We start from the raw sequence: 20668 nt of genomic DNA on the forward strand, positions 1-20668 counted from the left end.
TGATTTTTACATTATTCGTGGTCGAATATCAAATATGCAGCTGAGAAGCAGATTTGGCTGGAGGCATGGCATTTTCATCCCCAACAAATTAAGGAGCTGAGAGATACAAAATTGAAGTGATCTCAGAAGGTTGTAACTTCAATGTAATAAATCCACAAGCAATTTCTAATACAACTGTAGACGCATAAATTTATCACTGAAGTTGACACAAGTGTGTGACAAATACAGGACATCAGCAACATTTTTAATCTATTAGAGATTTCTAAATACAAGTTCATTTTGTAATATCAGAGCTTGTTTCAATGGCAATCAAGTGGAAAACATAAATGCTAGGAGAATTCATATATTTATCGTCTAAAATTTAGGGTTAATTGAGCACCTTTACATTGTCAGAACAAGAATCAGACCAACACTCCTCTTCACTCAGTATTTTGACACAAATGACTAACAAAAATAAATTAAACATGTACCCTGTATTCTAAATACTTTAAAGTGTTGACATTAAGATTTTGAAATTGATTCATTTTTAAAAACACCGAAACAGTCCCATTTTAAAGTACACATTTGTCTGTAAAACAAATAAACCAGATTGCTGCTGTGCATTTTGTGTCATGCTGATGAAATGTCTATATGAACAAAATTGTTATTGTTTGGAGCAATGAAAGATTCTTTAGTGGAGTAAAATTAAGCTTTTATTAGGTTATAAGTATTCTGCACTGAGGACACATCATGCATTATGAGTCACTTACAGGCTCAACATCACACTTCACTGGAATGTAACTTTGCCATCAACGGCCATTTAATAACAAGGCCCCTTCTCAAGTGATTGACACCAATCACTGCCATATAACTGTGTTTTCAAAATCTTATCTTTGTTCTTTACCGTTTAAGAAAAGTAATTCATTTGTATTATTAATCTGAAGGAATTTATTTGTTTTAGCTTGTGTTCCCCAATTACCTGCTGTTGTATTATTACTGTGAAGATTCAGTTCACAACTAATTGCCTAGGAATAATGATCAACTCTGACTCTTTTAAGCTGGAGCAGTTTGCTTCCATGAAATCGGCCCACATCTACCATTCCTCTTCATTTTAGGATCTTGCTGCATTTACACCAACTCCATTTCATCACAAAACAATTACTGTTAAATTATGTTAGGGAAATACAATGAGCAAAGTAAAGTATTTTGTCCAAATGCTGGAAAACGTCGGAATGCTTCCCACATATCTGAAAATAGATTGTACTTGAGGAATACACGATGTTCAAGGCTGGTTGTTGGTGCAATATCTCTACTTATAATGTAGATCCCATCATTGTGCAATGTACAAGTCAAATTTAGTCCAGATTTTGATGTGTTTTCCTTGAGGTGGAGCCATTCCCTAGTGTTCACATTGTAGGACTGAATTGTAAGCATATCTTCAGTATGACTTCCCTTCCTACTTCCACCTTTCTCATGGATGCAGCCACCAACAAGGTAAATTGTATCTTCCACAGACACCATTTGTTGTTTACGAATATGAAGCTCACAGGATTCTAGGACAGTCCAAGCATCTGAGGTAGGGCAGTACCGTAAAATGTTCATATTTCGATCTGAAATTAGAAGGGTTTTTAATTAATTTAAAATGAGGCTAACATTTTAAACATCTATAGCATCACAAGACCAATAACAGAACACTGTCAAAGTTGGGAAGTACCTTCTCAATAATAAAACCAAAATATTGAAAAATGCATGCTAAGTATAATTAGCTCAAAGTCGGCCACTATCACAGCAGACTAGAATGGCAATTGAATGAGATCAGTGTTATGGAGACACATCCTGATATTCATATTACCTATCAAAGTATCCAAATTGCAGCTCAGCAGTTTACTGTTCAGGTGTGCTGATCCATAATGTAGTTCTTCACCTTATGATAAGGCGTCACAGAGATGGCATATTATTAAATCATTAGCAGTCAGGTATGCATGGACATGAGAATTAAACATTACATTAGATCTGATGTAGACTTAAAAGTGATTTTTAATTCCTTGATTTATTCTCATTCATTCAAAGGATGGGGACATCACTAGTTAAACTAGCATTTTTGCCTATTACTAGTTGCTCTTGAAAATGTTTTGGTGAGCTACATTCTTGAACCATTGCAATCCATGTGCTGCAGGTAGACCATATGCAGTTAGGGAGGGAATTTCAGGATTTTGAGCCAGTGACAGTGAGGGAACAGAGATGTATTTCCAAGTCATGATGGTGAGTGACTTGGAGGGGATTTTACAAATGGTGTTGTTCCCCAATAAATCTGTCGTCCTTGTTCTTCTAGATAGTAATGGTCATGGTTTGGAAGGTGTTGACTAAGGAGCCTTGATGAATTTTTGCACTGTATCTTGGAATCGATACTCGATACTGCCACAAGTATCAGTGGAGGAGGGAGTGAATGTTTGTCGGTGCTGTACCAATGAAGCAGGCTGCTGTGGTTTGGATGGTGCCAAGTTTCTTAAGTGTTATTAGAGCTGCTCATGCAGGCAAGGAAAAATTATTCCATCACGCTCTTGCCTTGAGCCTTTTAGATGGTGGACAGGTATTGGGAGGTGAGCAAATTGCTGTAGGATTCCTGGTCTCTAAACAGATCTTGTAGCAACAGTATTTATGTGGTTGGTCCAGTTCAATATCTGATCAATGGTAAGCCCTAGTACATTGAGAGAATGGCAATATCATTGATTGTCAAAGAGCAATGGTTAGATTCTCTCTTGCTGAAGGTGGTTTTTTTTACCTGGCACCTCTGTGTCATGAATATTACTTGCCACTTTTCAGCGTAAACCTAGATATTTTTCACGTCATGCTGCATTTGGATATGAATTACTTCAATATCTGAGGAGTTACATATGGTGCTGAACATTGTGCAGTCATCAGAGAACACTCCCTCCACCCTATTCTGACCTTTTGATTGGGGATGGGGTGTCATTGATGAAGCAGCCAAAGATGGTTGGACCTAAGACACTACCCTGACAATTCCAGCGGAGGTGTCCTGGAATTAAGGTGATTGACCTTCAACAACCACAACAATCTCTTTTGTACCAAGTATGACACCGATCAGTGGAGTGTTTTCCCCACTGATTCCCATCAACTCCAGTCTTGATAGGGCTTGTGTTGTCACATTTGGTGAAATGTGGCCTTGATGCCAAGGAGATTCACCCTCACCTTTCTCTGGAATTCAGCTCTTTTGTCCATTTTCGAACCAAGGCTGTAATGAGTTCAGGAGCTGAGCGGCCCTACTGGAACCCAAACTGAGCATTATTGAGCTTGTTATTGCTACATAACCACTGCTTCATAGCACAATTGCAGACATCTTTCATCATTTTAATGATGATCGAGAGTACATCAATGTGGTGGTAATTGACTGGATTGGATTTGTCCTGCTTTTTTGTACAGAGCGTATCTGGATAATTTTCCACATCGTCACGTGACTACAAGTGTTGTAGCTGTACTAGAACAGCTTGGCTAGGGCTATGGCAGATTCTGGAGCTTCAGTCTTCTACTATTGTCAGAATACTACCAGGGTTCATAGCCTTTTCAGTATCTGTGCCTCCAATTGTTTCTAGTTAAAAGGGGAGTGAAACAAATTGGCAGAAAACTGGCATCTGTGATACTGGGGACTTCTGGAAGATGCCAAGATAGATCACCATTTGAAGTTTCTGACTGAAGATTGTTATAAATGCATTAGCCTTTCCTTTTGCACTGATGTGCTGGGACTTGCAGTGCCTCATGCTTTAAGTGCATTAGTCAGAAGGAAATGGGTCCAGGTGAGTTACTCTTCAGCAGGTTGGTGTAGACTGGTTGGGCCGAAGGGCCTGTTTCTATACTGTAGGGAATCTAATCTAATCTAGATATGATTCCATGAGTATAGCCATGCCAAACTATTGCCTCTCCAAAAGACAGATCTCCAAATTTTGGCACTAGCCCCAGATATTAGTAAGGAGGGCTTTACAGAATTGGCTTTACAGGGCTATGTGTGCCATTGTTGTTTCTAGTACCTGAGTTGATGCCAGGTAGACCATAATTTTCATTTCTTTTTTCCCATTCTAGCAATTGCCAGGTCATCTCAGTCAATCACATAGCTGATGGTCTGGGGTCAAGAGTCAAATGTAGGCTAGACTAAGAATGCCAGTTTCCTTCCCGAAAGACCTAGGTTTAATTCTAGCCTCTGATGGCTGTCTGTGTGGACTTTTCATGTTCTCCCCATGTCTGCGTGAGTTTCCTCCTGGTGCTCTGGTTTCCTCCCACACTCCAAAAATGTGCAGGTTAGGTGAATTGGCCATGCTAAATTGCCAGTAGCATTCTGGGATGTATAGGTTAGGCGTATTAGTCAGGGGGCAAATGTAGATTAATGGGGAATGGGTTTGGGTGGGATGCTCTTCAAAAAGAAAGGGGCAGATGGTGGCTCAGTGGTTAGCACTGTTGCCTCACAGCGCAAGGGACTCCATTTCGATTCCAACCTCAGGCATCTGTCTGTGTGGAGTTTACATATTCTGCAGGTGCTCTGGTTTCCTGTAACAATCCCAAGATGCGCAGGTTAGGTGAATGGGCCATACTAAATTGCCCATAGTGTTCAGGGATTTGTAGTTTAGGTGCATTAGTCAGGGGTAAATATAGGGGAGGGGAATGGATCTGGGTGGGCTAGTCTTCAAAGAGTTGGTGTGGACTTAAAAGCAAATTACTGCGGATGCTGGAATCTGAAACCAACAGAGAAAATGCTGGAAAATCTCAGCAGGTCTGGTAGCATCTGTAAGGAGAGAAAAGAGCTGACGTTGCGAGTCTAACTGACTAGCTTTGACAAAGGGTCAGTTAGACTCGAAACGTCAGCTCTTTTCTCTCCTTACAGATGCTGCCAGACCTGCTGAGATTTTCCAGCATTTTCTCTTTTGGTTGGTGTGGACTTGTTGGGCTGAAGGGCTTGTTTCCATGCTGTAGGGATTCTTATGACAGAACATTAGTGAACCAGACAGATTTGTACAAAGGTTGAAAATGGTTTTGAGGTTATCATTAGACTTTTAATTCCAGCTTTTTAAAATTGAATTCAGTTCCAGCACTTGCCATGGTGGGATTCGAACCTGGGTATCTGGAACATTTCACAGGTCTCTGGATTACTTATCTAGTGATAATAGTATTAGTCCACTGCCATCACCTTTTTTTTCAGTTTTGTTCAAGAAATTATCTCAAAAGAATAGCTTGAGGAATTGAAACTTACAGCCTCTTACTCAGTACACCTTCTGTAGCTGGTGTAGAGTTCCTGCAAAAAAATCAAATCTCATCAAAAAGGGAAGAAAAGTTGGATTGATGATCACTCTGGCCAGCTGAGCTAATGATTTACAACAGATAATTGATGATAACTGAGAACCAGTGAATTGCAGTTGGTGTAAAAGCCAAGAAAAATATAAGAGATTGACTTGCCTGGTAACAATGAATTGGGGTTAGAATTAAGAATGTCAGATAGTGGTTTCCACAAAAAAATAAAGTGGCGACTAGAACATTGAGGCTACTAGAGCAACATTTTCGATTTCTTTTTTAAGTTCCAAGAAATACTGTTTTAAAAACTTCGTTACTTAAATTTTACAGTTTTTAAGTTAATACTGTTCAATTATTAATAAAATAGTTCAATTTTATTAAAATCTGTTTTCTGACTCTGTGGTATAACTCATTAATACAATGCACAGAGTGCCAGCTTGACTTGCCCAGGATCCCCTCCAGCTTTCCTTTCCTGCCTGTACAAAAGTACTAAACCTTCATTCACACCAATGAAACTGAGACCAGGAGCTCAAGATTAAAAGTAAAATATCTCCATTGCTAGGGTGGCACGTACAAATAGACCATCCAAATATACTTAAGCAGACAGACACTAAATCTTCTTTAAAACTCGGTACGAAATCAAAGCAACTCACCTCGTGTTGTGTATCCACCCATTACATAGATCATCCCTTTGCATTCACAGGCTGAGAACTCCACAAGAGGATCTGGCATTGAGGCTACAAAACTCCACCAATCCATCTCTGGATTGTAACATTCAACATTGCAAAGGGACTGACCACCGACTGCATACAATTTCTCACTGACAGCTACAAGTTTAAAATTTGATCTGTAAAAAGAGAAGTATGTTAACAGTACAAAATATTCTAATCTTTACTTTTCTAAACCAGCTTCAGTTTTGATAGGATCATATAAATTACAGTTGAGAGTGTGGTGCTGGAAAAGAACCGCAGGTCAGGCAGCATCAAAGGAACACGTGAATCGATGTTTCGGGTATAAGCCCTCCATCAGGAATGAGGCTTGTGAGCCAAGGGTGTAGAGTTCTCTCTACCCCCTTGGCTCAGAAGCCTCATTCCTGATGAAGAGCTTATGCTCGAAACATCGATTCTCCTGCTCCTTGGATGCTGCCTGACCTGCGGTGCTTTTCCAGCACCATACTCTTCGCTCTGATCTCCAGTCCTCACTTTCTCCTCTTATAAATTAGATTAGATTAGACTTACAGTGTGGAAACAGGCCCTTCGGCCCAACAAGTCCACACCGACCCACCGAAGCGCAACCCACCCATACCCCTACATTTACCCCTTACCTAACACTACGGGCAATTTAGCTTGGCCAATTCACCTGACCCGCACATCTTTGTGAGTGTGGGAGGAAACCGGAGCACCCGGAGGAAACCCACGCAGACACGGGGAGAACGTGCAAACTCCACACAGTCAGTCGCCTGAGTCGGGAATTGAACCCGGGTCTACAGGTGCTGTGAGGCAGCAGTGCTAACCACTGTGCCACCGTGCCGCCCACTAAATTACAGCCAATTAAGTGACAATACACTTTATCCTTCAAATTAAGTACCTTCCTGCTTGGTAATGGAATATATATTTCTGGTCGTCCCACTCTCACATCAAAGATTCCCACCTCAGGTGCAGCATGGTTAGATAAAAAGGTTCTCATCTGTACCTTATCCCGAATCCCTACAGAAATACTGCGTCATTTTCCATAACTACAGAGACCACAGCAAGAGTGACAATTAATGCTGATATTTGGGCAATTTTGCACTTTGGGCAAAGAAGTGGCAGCTTGGGATTGGCATAGCTTATTTCATATTCAACACTTAATGCCTGCAAACAGGACAGTTGGATCCTGTCAAGAAAGATTTAATTCAGATAAAGGTTACAGAGAACTATCCTGAAAGTTACCATGCATGCTGCTGTTCTGATTAGCTCATGGCATCTTTCTATTGTAAAGCTAAACATATAATGGTCTAAATTCTTCAAATGCATTAAAACCAATTCGCGTTGGAGAAATGCACATTATCGCAGAACTGACAGTACATTGTACAGGTCTGGTCACCCTGCTATAGGAAAGATATTATTAAATTGGCGAGGATCCAGAAAATATTTACAAGGGTGTTGCTGGGGGTTGAAGAATTTGATTTATAACGATAGACTGAATACATTATAAGAACTAAAATACAGAACATGTTATGTAAAAATAGTTTATTGTTTAAATGGAAACAGAGTTTTGTGGCACAGAAGTTTCTGGGTGCATATGTACAGCCAGTAATTAGAACAACAAAAGGAAGTTCAAAAGGGAGACGAGTGAAGAGAATGTTTCAGAAGGTGAAAATAAACAAGGTGGCGGTGAGAAGTGAAGAGAGGGTATATGCAGTTGCAGAGCTAAACATAACATAGACTCAATCAGGCTCATGACTTGCAGAGAATGAATGTCTGAATAACACCTTTTAAATATAATTAAATTTGGTCCCATGAATAAACAACAGGGATGTCAATTTCATGCACACCCCAACACAACCTCCTTGTGCTTAGGTATCTAGCTATATAGAGTCAGTGTCATACAGCATGGAAATAGACCCTTTTGTCCAACTCATCCATACTGACCAAGCTTCCCAAACTAAACTAGCCCCACTTGATTCTGTTTGGCCCACATCCCTCTAAACCGTTCCTATTCATGTACCTCTCCAAATGTCTTTTAAATATTGCAATTTTACCAGCATCAACCAGTCCATTTGGTAGTTCATTCCACATAAGAGCCACCCTCAGTGTGAAAAAGTTGCCTCCTCAAGTCCCTCTTAAATCTTTCTCCTGTCACGTTAAAATTATGCCCTCTAGTTTTGAACTCAATCATCCTATGGAAAAAAATCCTTTGTTATTCACCTTATCTTTGCACCTCATGATTTTAAAACCCTCTATAAGGTCACCCCTCAAACTCCTACGCTCTAGTGAAATAAATCCCAACCTATGCAGCCTACTCGTATTACTCACATTCTCCAGTCCCGGCAACAGCCTGGTAAATATTCTCTGAATCCTCGCCAATGTTCTGGTCACCCTTTCTATAGCAGGGTACAGTAGGTTCTGCAATAATACCTGTTTCTTCCATGTGAATTGGCTATAACGCGAATGAAGAATTTAGACCATTATTTGTAAAATGCAAACTTTCCTTATCTGTATTGGCTATAATGTGATTCTAGTTCCATTGGTTTAAATGGTGCTTCTATTATGTGATTTTCATATAACTCAGGAGTGGAACTATTGTGTCATATCAGAACAGATTGTACTCCAAAACTGGCTTTACCAAAGTTCTGCACAACCTCAATATGATGCCACAATTAAGAAAAGCCATCCCATCCTCATGTGAAAGTGACAATCCTTTCCAGTCCTTTGTTAAAAGTAATTCATGAGATATGGATATCATTGGCTGGATCAGCATTAGTTACCCATCGTTAGTTATCCTTCAGAAGAGGAAAAAGGATGTGTCTAAGCGACTGAAGTCAAACAAAGCTTTGGAAGAATATCGGGAATGTAGGACCAATCTGAAACGAGGAATTAAGAGGGTTAAAAGAGGTCATGAAGTATCCTTAGCGAGCAGGGTTAAGGAAAACCCCAAAGTCTTTTACTCATTTATAAGGAGCAAGAGGGTAACGAGAGAAAGGGTTGGCACACACAAGGACAAAGGAGGAAAGATATGCATGGAGCCAGAGAAAATGGGTGAGATTCTTAATGAGTACTTTGCAGCGGTATTCACCAAGGACATGGTGGATGTTGAGGTCAGGGCTAGATCTTTGATTAGATTAGATTACTTGCAGTGTGGAAACAAGTCCACACCGATCTGCCGAAGCGCAACCCACCCAGACCCATTCCCCTATATTTACCCCTTCACCTAACACTACAGGCAATTTAGCATGGCCAATTCACCTAACCTGCACATTTTTGGATTGTGGGAGGAAACTGGAGCACCCGGAGGAAACCCACGCAGACATGGGGAGAATGTGCAAACTCCACACAGAGTCGCCTGAGGCGGGAAATGAACCTGGGTCTCTGGCGCTGTGAGGCAGCACTGCTAACCACTTGTGCCACCCTTACTCTAGGTAAAGTTGGCTTAAGGAAGGAGGAAATGTTGTGTATTCTAAAAGGCATTAGGTGGACAAGTCCCCAGGACTGGATGGAATCTATTGCAGGTTACTGACAGAAGTGAGAGAGAAAATAGCTGGGGCTTCAACAGATATCTTTGCAGTATCCTTGAAAACAGGGGAGGTCCCAGAAAACTGGAGAATTGCTAATGTTGTCCCCTTGTTTAAGAAGGGGAGCAGGGATAATCCAGGTAATTGCAGACCTGTGAGCCTGACCTCAGTCATAGGGAAGCTACTGGAGAAGATACTAAGGGATAGGATATATATCCATTTGGAAGAAAATGGGCTAATCAGTGATAGGCAGCATGGTTTTGTGCAGGGAAGGTCATGTCTTACAAATCCAGTAGAATCTTTTGAAGAGGTGACAAAGTTGATTGATGAGGGAAGGGATGTCACACACATGGACTTTAGTAAGACTGATGAAGAAGATGAAGTCGCATGGGGTCCAGGGTGTTTTATCTAGATGGATAGAGAACTGGTTGGGCAACAGGGGACAGACAGTAGTAGTGGAAGGGAGTTTCTCAAAATGGAGGCCAGTGACCAGTGGTGTCCAACAGGAATTCGTGCTAGGACCACTGTTGTTTGTGACATATATAAATGATTTGGAGGAAGGTGTAGGTTGCCTCATTAGCAAATTTGCAGATGACACTAAGATTGGTGGCGTAGCAGATAGTGAAAGGGACTGTCAGAGAATACAGCAGAATATAGATAGATTGGAGAGTTGGGCAGAGAAATGGCAGATGGAGTTCAAACCAGACAAATGCGAGGTGATCCATTTTGGAAGATGTAATTCCAGAGTGAACTATACAGTAAGTGGAAGAGTCCTGGAGAAAATTGATGTACAGAGAGATTTAGATGTTCAGATCCATTATTTCCTGAAGGTGGCAATGCAGATCAGTAGAGTGGTTAAGAAGGCATACGGCATGTTTTCCTTCATCAGACAGGGTATTGAGTGCAAGAGTTGGCAGGTCATGTTACAAATGTATGACTTTGGTTTGGCCACATTTGGAATACTGAATTACCAAAAGGATGTGGACACTTTGGAGAGGGTGCAGAGGAAGTTCACCAGGATGTTGCCTGGTATAGAGGGTGCTAGTTATGAGGAGAGGTTGAGTAGATTAGGCTTATTTTCATTGGAAAGAAGGTAAGTGAGGGGGACCTGATTGTGGCCTACAAAATCATGAGAGGTATAGACAGGGTGGATAACAAGAAACTTTTTCCCAGAGTGGAGGACTCAATTACTAGGGGTCACGAGTTCAAAGTGAGAGGGGAAAAGTTTAAGGGAAATATACATGGAAAGCTCTTTACACAGAGGCATCGTGGGTGCCTGGAATGTGTTGCCAGCGGAGGTGGTGGCAGTGGGGGGAGCGATAGCGTCATTTAAGATACATGAATGGGCAGGGAGCGAAGGGATATAGGCCCTTAGAAAACAGATGGCAGATTTAGATAAATGATCTGGATCTGGATCAGCGCAGGCTTGGAGGGCTGAAGGGCCTGTTCCTGCACCACAATTTTCTTTGTTCTTTGTTCTAAATTTGCTGTGAGTTGCCTTCTTTAATCACTGCAGTTAACTTGCTGGAGATCGACACTTAATGCCATTAAAATTTCCACTCCAAAATCACAGAATACATCCCACATCTGAGGAACTATGTACAGTTTTGGTCTCCTTACTTAATACAGTATTAAGTTGCAGCAGAATTTGTTCAAAGAATGCTCAGAAAATATTTCTGAGAAAAAAAAAGATTATTTTATGAGGAAGAATCGACAGGGTGGACAGATATTCATTGGAGTTTAGATGAATGAAAAGTAATTTTATTCGAATATATAAGATCCTGACATGACTTGACAGAATGGATGCTGAACGGGTGTTTCCCCTTATAGAAGAGACCAGAACTAGGGGACACAGTTCAAAGATAAGGGGTCTCCTCTATTAAAAACAGAGATGAGGAGATTTTCTTTCTCTCTTAAAGCATTTTTAATCTGTGGAAATCTCTTCCCTGGAGGGCAGTGGAGGCTGTCATTAAATATTTTCAAGGCTGAGTTCAAGAGATTTTTGATTGACAAGGGACTCAAAAGATACAGTGTGGACAGGAAAATAGAGATACGAATACAACCAGATCTGTCATAATCTCATCAAATGGCTGGGTAGACTTGAGGGGCCAAATGTCCTACCTTTGCTATTAAATCTTATGCTCAAATTTGTATTTTTAGAATACAGTTTAGTCATTGCAAAATCATGTATCTCTCTTGCTGAAAGGGAACATTTAGAAAAGAATAAGTATTTGCCAGTCTGCATTCCCTACTGGCTGTTGCCAGTTCTGACTTACTGAGGTATTTTATATCACTTTTTATCATTTACATAGGTAGTCATTTCTGCAGTCTCATTGGGAGTTGTGCACTGGGACCTTGTGGAATCCCAGACATTGCAGGTTCCAAGCAAACTGCCCAGGAAACTGAAGATTCTGATGGGCAATTCTGCTGTGCCAAAACTCTGCAAAAGCATCTATTTAAATTGGAGCATTCAGAAGGTTCCACTGTAAATAAATAAGTTATCCAGGAAAAGTTAGACAATTAAAAACAATTAAAAATTACTGGGCAATTATAAATTTCACCCACAACTTACTGCACACATCTCCAAAACATTCCCCCTCCAGTCCTTACAAGCCCCAGGCCCTGACCTGAGAACTCTACCTTCCTCAGAGCCCTGCAGGACCCCTCCACTGTGCATCCTGCCAAAGCCAATACACATCTCTCCACTGATACTCTTACCCTGCTACAGAAACCAAACAAGCCCTCTTCATCACTGGGACCCAAAGTCCCCTCCTCTCCAGGACCCGAGACCATCCCTTTCACTGTGACTCAACAAACTCCCCTCCACTGGGATCTGACTGCCCTGTCACTAGACCAATCACCACCCCTCACTGCTCAAGCCCCATCCACCACCACCACCATCACACCCCCAACTCCACCCCCTTTGTTGGAAATGACACTCCTATTTCCCCACCAGACTCTACTGCCCTGCCAACCCAATTTACACTCAACACTCAATCACTTAGCTGTTACCCTATCCACCAGACACCCTACTGATCAGGTACCATAGCACTCTAGCTTTACACTTAGCTTAAATACACAGCTTCTGTCAAAGTGACTGACTGTGCCGCTGGACATTTAAGTCACAGAATACAGCAACTGCTAACTATCACGAAAAAGGAAGTGTAGTTAGCTTTCTCCTTCACACCAAGGTCTCAACTGGATTAGAGATACACTCCACATTTCTGCAGGAGCCATGTATGGAAATTCCTGCCAGAAAAGTGGAGATTTCTCTGAACTTAAAGCAGTTGGAACGAGTGACCATGACTGTTATTGTTCAGCAGATTCAGCCCACAGATAACAGCACAGCAGCTCAAATGCACTTGGGCACTATATCCCTACATTTGGATTAGTAAGCTACATATTTAGAATTATTTTATGCAAGACTGTAGATATTCCCTTTCCATGTTACAAAGGAACATAAACAAATCAGGACGAGCAGTTCGAGGACAATATCAGTACCATAGTTGACAAATATAGTGCAATGAATGTCATTCATTGCTGTAAAATATTTGTATTTCATTTTAAAGTCTTCCATACAAATTGTTCATGGAAATATAAATTATATCCCGAAAAGAGCTGTTTAATATAGGAGTATGGATAAAGGATTGGCTAGAAGGAAAGGAGAGTTGGGACAGGTAGCATTGAGAGGCTGGAGATGGCAGAAGGATTTGGACAGGTAAGGAAAGTGGGTAAAGAAGATGGAGTACAACACAGGAAAATGTGAGGTCATGCACTTTGGTGGAAGAATAGAGGCATGGACTATTTTCTAAATGGGCATAAAATTCAGAAGTCTGAAGTGCAAAGAGACTTGGGAGTTCTAGTCCAGGATTCTCTCAAGATAAGCTTGCAGGTTGAGTCAGTGGTTAGGAAGGCAAATGCAATGATGGCATTTATTTTGACAGGAGTTGAATATAAAAGCAGGGATGTACTTCTGATGCTCTATAAGGTTCTAGTCAGGCCACATTTGGAGTATTGTGCAGTTTTGGGCCCCATATCCCAGGAAGGATGTACTAGCCCTGGAGTGTGTTCAGAGGTTGGTTCATGAATGATCTCAGGAATGAAAACCTTAACTTTTGAGGAATGTTTGAGGACTCTGAGTTTACACTTGACAGAGTTTAGAAAGATGAGGGTGATCTAATTAAAACATGCAGAATACTAAATGGCCTGAACAGAATAGATGTTGGGAAGTTGTTTCCGTTAGTAGGGAAGACCTTTTAAAATGGAGATAAGGAGAACTTTCTTCAGCCACAGAGTGGTGCATCTGTGGAATTCATTGCGACAGAAGGCTGTGGAGGCTAGGTCATTGAGTGTATTCAAGGCTGAGATAGATAGGTTCTCCACTATCAAGGGTATCAAGGGTTATGGGGAGAAAGTGGGAGAATGGGGTTGAGAAACTTATTAGCCATGATTGAATGGCAGCGCAGACTCGATGGGCTGAATGGTCTAATTTCTGCTCCTATGTCTTATAGTCTGATGATCTAAATTGGTCAATTTAAGGTTGGCAAACAGTAACTGGTGGACTACCATAGGGACCTGTGCTGGGACCTCAACAATTTGCAATCTATGTTGTTGGTTTGGATGGAGGCACTGAATGAACTGTAGTAAATTTGCTGACCATACAAACATTAGTAGGAGACCAAATTGTGGGGAGACCACATGGTCTGCAAAGGGATAAAGATAGGTTAAGTGACTGGGCACACAGTTTGGCAGATGGAGGACTGTGTGGTATAATGCAAGATGGTCCACTTTGGCAGCAAAAACTAGAAAGCCAGAATATTGTTTATTTGGAGAGTGTTGGTAGAATGTTGCATTACAGAGGGATCTGAATGTACTTGTACATGAATGTCAAAAAACATTAGTATGCAGTTCCAAAAAATAATTGGGAAAGAAAATAGAATGGTGACCTTCATTGCAAAGGGTATGGAGTGTAAAGGTAGATAAGACTTGCCACAACACCACAGGGCATTAGTGAGACCATACTAGTGTACTGTGTACAATTTTAGTCTCCTACCTAAGAAGAGCTTTAATTAGAAGTAATTCAGAGGATGTTCACTGGGCTAATTCCTGGGATGAAGAAGCTGTCTTATGAAGAAAGACCCAACATGTTTGTCTATACCAACTGGAGTTTAGCAGAATGACAGATGATTTTATTAAAACATACAGACACTCAGGCGATGGGCATAATTGAGTACAGAGGCCCAGGATTGAATGAGGGTGGGATGGAATCATGGTGAGGAGGTCATTAGCTATGGCAGAGGGACAGGTGGTCAGCTGGGGTGACCAGAAATGGCAGGTGAATTTCAGGTCCTTCATGATTATGCTTTGTGAAAACAAAGGACTCCTGTCACAAATAAACAGAACAGAGCTTGCTTTTCTGGCTTCCAGCATGTTGAATCCCAACCTCCTTTGGTTGAATACCAGATGAGATGAAATGAGATGATGGGTTTTCATTGCCCACTTAAAAGTCTTACTTAGCATTGAGATGGGAAGACCATCCCTGAGCCATCCTCTCCTGGATTTAATCATGGAAGAGGCAAGACGGCATCAAGTTTCCCAACCCACTACTTCTAACCCAAATAACTCAGGTCTACGTGCAAATCCACTTCAGGAGAGAGCATTAAATTCTGCCTAATGTTTATCCTGTGGGAGAATCTAGAACCAGGGGCATAGTTTTAAAAGCAATGGGTTTCTCATTTAAAACAAAAGTGAGGATTGAAGTTCTTCTGTCAGATTGTGGGCGGCACGATGGCACAGTGGTTAGCACTGTTGCCTCACAGCGCCAGAGACCGGGGTTCAATTCCAGCTTCAGGCGACTGAATGTGTGGAGTTTGTGCATTCTCCCCGTGTCTGCGTGGGTTTCCTCCCACAGTCCAAAAATATGCAGGTTAGATGAATTGGCCATGCTAAATTGCCCGTAGTGTTAGGTGCAGGGATAAATGTAGGGGAATGGGTCTGGGTGGGATGCACTTCGACGGGTCGGTGTGGACTTGTTGGGCCAAAGGGCCTGTTTCCACACTGTAAGTAATCTAAAAAATTGTCATTAGTCTTTGGAATTCCCTTACCCTAGAGCAGAGGAGGCTGAGTAATTGAATATGTTTGAGCTGAATTCGTCAGATTTTTGATTGAAAAGAGAGTTTAGGTTTATGGGGACTGACAATCAGAGAACCCATGATCTTATTGAGTGGTAGAAATTCAATGGTGGGTAAGTTGCTGTAAATGATTTTGAAAGTTAGGATTTATATGCATTTGGGAGGCAAGGAATGATTAAGGACAGTCAGCATCGTGTTGTGTGAGGGAAATCCTGTCTTAAATTTGATTTTAGTTTTTTGAGGAAGCAATCAAGAAGATTGATGAGGGCAAAGTGGTAGACATTGTTTACATGGGCGTTTGTGAAGCCTTTGACAAGGTTCTGCATGGTAGACTAATTAGTTAAAGTTAGATCACATGGAATTCAACATGAGTTTGGAAATTAGATTAAAAATTGGCAACAGCAGGAGACAGTGTGTGATGGAGGATGGTTGTTTTTCTGACTGGAGGACTGTGACCAGAGGTTTTCCACAGGGATTGGTGCTGGGTTCATTTTTGTTTGTCATTTATATAAATGATTTATGTGAGAATATAGAAAGCATTGTTACTAGGTTTGCGGATGAGACCAAGATTGTGATATAGTGGACAGTGAAGAAGATTATCCAATAGTACAAACAGATCTTGATCTTGGTCAATGAACTGGGGAGAGCCAGATGGAGTTTAATTTGGATAAATACAAGGTATTGCACTTTGGTAAAACATACAAAAGAAAGACTTATTCAATTAAAAGTAGGGTCTTGGGTAGTCTTAGAGTCTTACAGCATGGAAACAGACTTTTCAGTCCAACCAGTCCCTGCCGAACATAATCCCAACTAAGCTAGTCCAACCTGCCTGTTCCTGGCCCATATCCCTCCAAACCTTTCCTATTCATGTACTTATCCAAAGGATTGTAGAACAGAGAGACTGAGGTGTTCAGGTACATAATTCTTTGAAGTTTGCATCTCATGTAGGTGGGGTGGTTAAGAAGGTGTTCAGCATGCTTGCCTTCATTTCTTAGACCTTTAATTATAGGATATTATGTTGAGGTTGTACAGAACATTGGTGAAGCCTGTTCTTGAGTACTGTGTCCAGTTCTGGTCCTCCGGTTATAGGAAAGATATTAAGTTAGAGAGGGTTTCAGAAGAAATTTACCAGTTGCTGGGACTGGAGGATTTGAGTTATAAGGAGAGGCTGTATAGGCTGGAACATTTTTCACTGCAGCGTGGGAGTTTGAGAGGTGACTTTATAGAGGTTTATAAAACCCTGAAGGTTATAGCTAAGTTGAATGGCAGGTGTCTTCTCACTAAGGTGGGGGATTTCAAGACTGGGGGCAATTTCTAAGGTGAGAGGAAAAAGATTTAAATAAGACATGAGGGGCAATTTTCTTTTACACAGAGATTGGTTCATATGTAGAATGAACTTTTAAAGGAAGCAGTGCATGTGAGCACAGTTACAATTTTAAAAGGCATTTAGGTAAGTACATGAATAAGAAATATTTGGAGGAATATGGGCCAAGTGCAGGCTGGTGGGACTAGTTTAGTTTGGGAACAAGGTCAGCATGGACTGGTTGGACCAAAGGGTCTGTTTCCGTGTTGTATGCCTCTATAACTCTATAGAGGCATACAACATGGCTCAAAGATATGATTTGAATACTCCTGCTCCTATATCTTATGTTCATAACTGGCAGAACATAGAACATAGAACCTTACAATGCAGTACAGGCCCTATGGTCCTCGATGTTGAGCTGACCTGTGAACCAAATCTGAAGCCCAACTCACCTACACTATTCTATTCTCATCCATATGCCTATCCAATGACCATTTAAATGCCCTTAAAGTTGGCGAATCTACTACTGTTGCAGGCAGTGCATTCCACTCCCCTCCTACTCTCTGAGTTAAAAAACTACTTCTGACATCAGTCCTAGATCGATCATCCCTCAATTTAAAGCTATGTTCCCTCATGCTAGCCATCGCCATCTGAGGAAAAAGGCTCTCATTGTCTAACCTATTTAACCCTCTGATTATCTTATACGTCTCATTTAGGTCACCTCTCAACCTTCTTCTTTCTAATGAAAACAGCCTCAAGTCCCTCAGCCTTTCCTCGTAAGACCTTCCCTCCATACCAGGCAACATCCTAGTGAATCTCCTCTGCACCCTTTCCAAAGCTTCCACATCCTTCCTATAATGCAGTGACCAAAACTGTACATAATACTCCAAATATGGCCGCACCAGAGTTTTGTACAGATCTCATGCTCAAAACTCAATCCCTCTACCAGTAAAAGCTAACACACCGTATGTCTTCTTAACAACCTTATCAATCTGGATGGCAACTTTCAAGCTCTATATACCTGGACACTGAGATCTCTCTGCTCATCTACATTACCAAGAATCAAACCATTAGCCCGGTATTCTGTATTCATGTTACTCCTTCCAAAGTGAATCACTTCACACTTTTTTGCAATGAACTCCATTTGCCACCTCTCAGCCCAGCTCTGCAGCTTTTCTATGTCTCTTTGTAACCCCCAACATCCTTTGTCACTATCCACAACTCTACCAACCTTAGTGTCATCCGCAAATGTACAAACGTATCCTTCTATGCCCTCATCCAGGTCATTTATAAAAATGACAAGCAACAGTGGACCTAAAACAGATCCTTGCGGTAACCCACTAATAACTGAACTCCAGGATGAATATTGCCCATCAACCACCACTAATACAACAGTGCAAAGTTGAACCGTCATCACAAAATTGTTTCAACCCATTTACTGATCTTCAAAATATTGTTTCAATTAACTTTGTTTCAGTTAAAACGCCGGTGTGTTGTACTCATGAAAGAAAAATGACCTTTAACACTGAGTAAATATCCCAAATAGTGAAGTAACTGCTACTTAAAAACATAAGAATTTGGAGAAGGAGTAGGCTATTGAGCCTGGACCAAACACTCACTGTAAGCCTTTCAATCAATGAATTATCTGGTCAGTACATAGGTCTCCCCACTTCGACTGTATCTGCACTTGACAAATGACACCTAATCAAGATACTGTCAGTGCTCTGATTTACTATTTTTGTTACTACAAATAAGGCCTGTTTGAAGTGTGTAGCACTAAAAGATTATTTATACCTTTGTAAGAGAGGGGTTTCCCCACTTCATTAGCTTTTCACAGATCGGAAATGCTTAGTAAAAGTTCTGCCCCATTATCAAGAACTGATTGATAAAGGATCTGGGTTGTTGTGATTCTGATTATTTCAAGCATTAATACAGTTTCTTATGCCTTCTGTAGGAAAGTTACTTTTCCTATAAAATTTTGTAGAACTGGCATTTTTAAGATATATAACATTGTGTATAAAAAATATTGTAGTTATAGAAGAAATTCATGTGAAATATAACATCTCTGATAACACAGAAAAGCCTAAAGAACTGCAGACGCTGCAAATCTGAAACACAAACAGAAATTGCTAAAAAAAACTCAGTGGATCTGGCATCTGACAGCACGCTATCAGACTTGCTGAGTTTTTCCAGCAATTTTGGTTTGTATTTCAGACATCACACTGTGGTGACAGTGAACTACATGAGAACCAACTTTGTACCTTTTTTGATTCATTGGTGCAATCTGATTCCACTCATTTTTGCAAGGATTGTAGCAATGTGCAGCCGAGATCTCTTGACTAGTCATTCTGTATCCGCCAATGATGAAAAGGTAATTGTTCAGGACTACAGAACCATAGCCTCTCACATTCACCATGTCCGGAGGGAGGCTGTTTGCCAGGGGTAGCCATCTCTGTCCAACCTCATCATATCTCAGCATTGACCAGGCCTCATCAAGAGACTGATCCAAGGAGGTGCTAAAGAAATCCCCCACTGCCACCAAGACAGCTGTGCCTTTAAGGCGCATCTCCCTGACTTGTTGACGCAAAGTGTTGGGTAGATGCCTAAATTCCTGCCTCCTCAGCATTGGGTGGTAGTGACATACCATGAACCTGAGACAGGCATTTCTCAGATCAGTGATTCCATAAATTTCAGAAAGTTTATATAACTCCACGCAGTTGTCCACCTTAACCTCAGAGAGGAGCAGTTTCAAGATGGAAGACACCTGGAGAAAAGATGCTGTTTCCACTAAATCTTCCAAGGTCTCGTTGTCAAAATGTACTTTGGAAGTATTGATGAATTCAATGACTAACTCCAGTCCATGAGCACTCAAGCCCTGCAGCTGCACCGAGCCCTCTTCGGATTCCTTCATTCCAGAGTTATACAGGGCTTTGAAATAATCGCTTTTCTCAATTAACTTACTCTTGCTGACATTGTACGTCTTACCATCGATTATGATAGCTATGATTTCCTCAGAGGACATCGTAACAGCGGATGAGGACTGAATGAATGCCCGGCTGTGCAATCGTTTCTTTCGGCGGACAGTTTCAGCTTTTATTTATATTTATTCGAATCTGCACGTGGGCCTACATCAGACAAAGCATCCGTTTCAGTTGATTTACTAACATTGCTGTGTCCTGTGTAATTTAACAGCAGGATCTTGTTGCACACAATGCTTACAATCAATCGCTAAATGCTCACTCGGCTTCCTTGCACATTCGAATGAAGTTTCAGAGCCTGCTCGCTTGTTTCTTTAATCTCGTTTCCTTGTCATTTTTGTATCGTCACTTCTTGTTCCGTTTCCATCAGCCAATCTCCGACTGTAAAAGGCAACAACCAACACATTCTGCTCTTCTCGTATCTTACCTTTAAAAGGCAGTCAAGCCGCTCTGACTGTTCATGAAATATTGCACGAGTAACATGTATCATCTGCGAAGGTCTATCAACGGTGTATTCAAAACCAAAAACAGTAAGATATTATTGTTCGGATTGTTTTACAAATCTCGTACAGCGTCCTTTTATGATGCAATGGGATTTTTAAACAGTCGACCAACTTACAAAATAAAAATCAAACTGTTTTCAAAATAAATAATTAGTTATCTAAACTTCATTTGAATTTAAAAAAACTCAGCACGTACCTAGAGACAACAGGAATTCTGAGCATCAGATTATAACTTTGCAGTATTAGGATGGAATTTATTGTCGGTC

At 41.0% G+C, this 20668-nt stretch overlaps 1 protein-coding gene across 1 annotated transcript; it reads right to left on the reverse strand.

The window, feature by feature from the left end:
• Positions 1-371: 371 nt before the first annotated feature.
• Positions 372-20223, reverse strand: klhl42 (kelch-like family, member 42). The gene is made up of 3 exons (XM_060839368.1): positions 19183-20223; positions 5928-6121; positions 372-1589 (listed from the first exon to the last, which is right to left on the reverse strand). Exons 1-3 carry the CDS (start codon positions 19941-19943, stop codon positions 1144-1146), a joined length of 1401 nt encoding a protein of 466 aa, XP_060695351.1. The 5' UTR covers positions 19944-20223; the 3' UTR covers positions 372-1143.
• Between the last annotated feature and the right edge of the window lie 445 nt (positions 20224-20668).

This window comes from Hemiscyllium ocellatum, chromosome 19 (genome assembly GCF_020745735.1).
Source record: "Hemiscyllium ocellatum isolate sHemOce1 chromosome 19, sHemOce1.pat.X.cur, whole genome shotgun sequence".
Lineage (NCBI taxonomy): Eukaryota > Metazoa > Chordata > Chondrichthyes > Orectolobiformes > Hemiscylliidae > Hemiscyllium > Hemiscyllium ocellatum.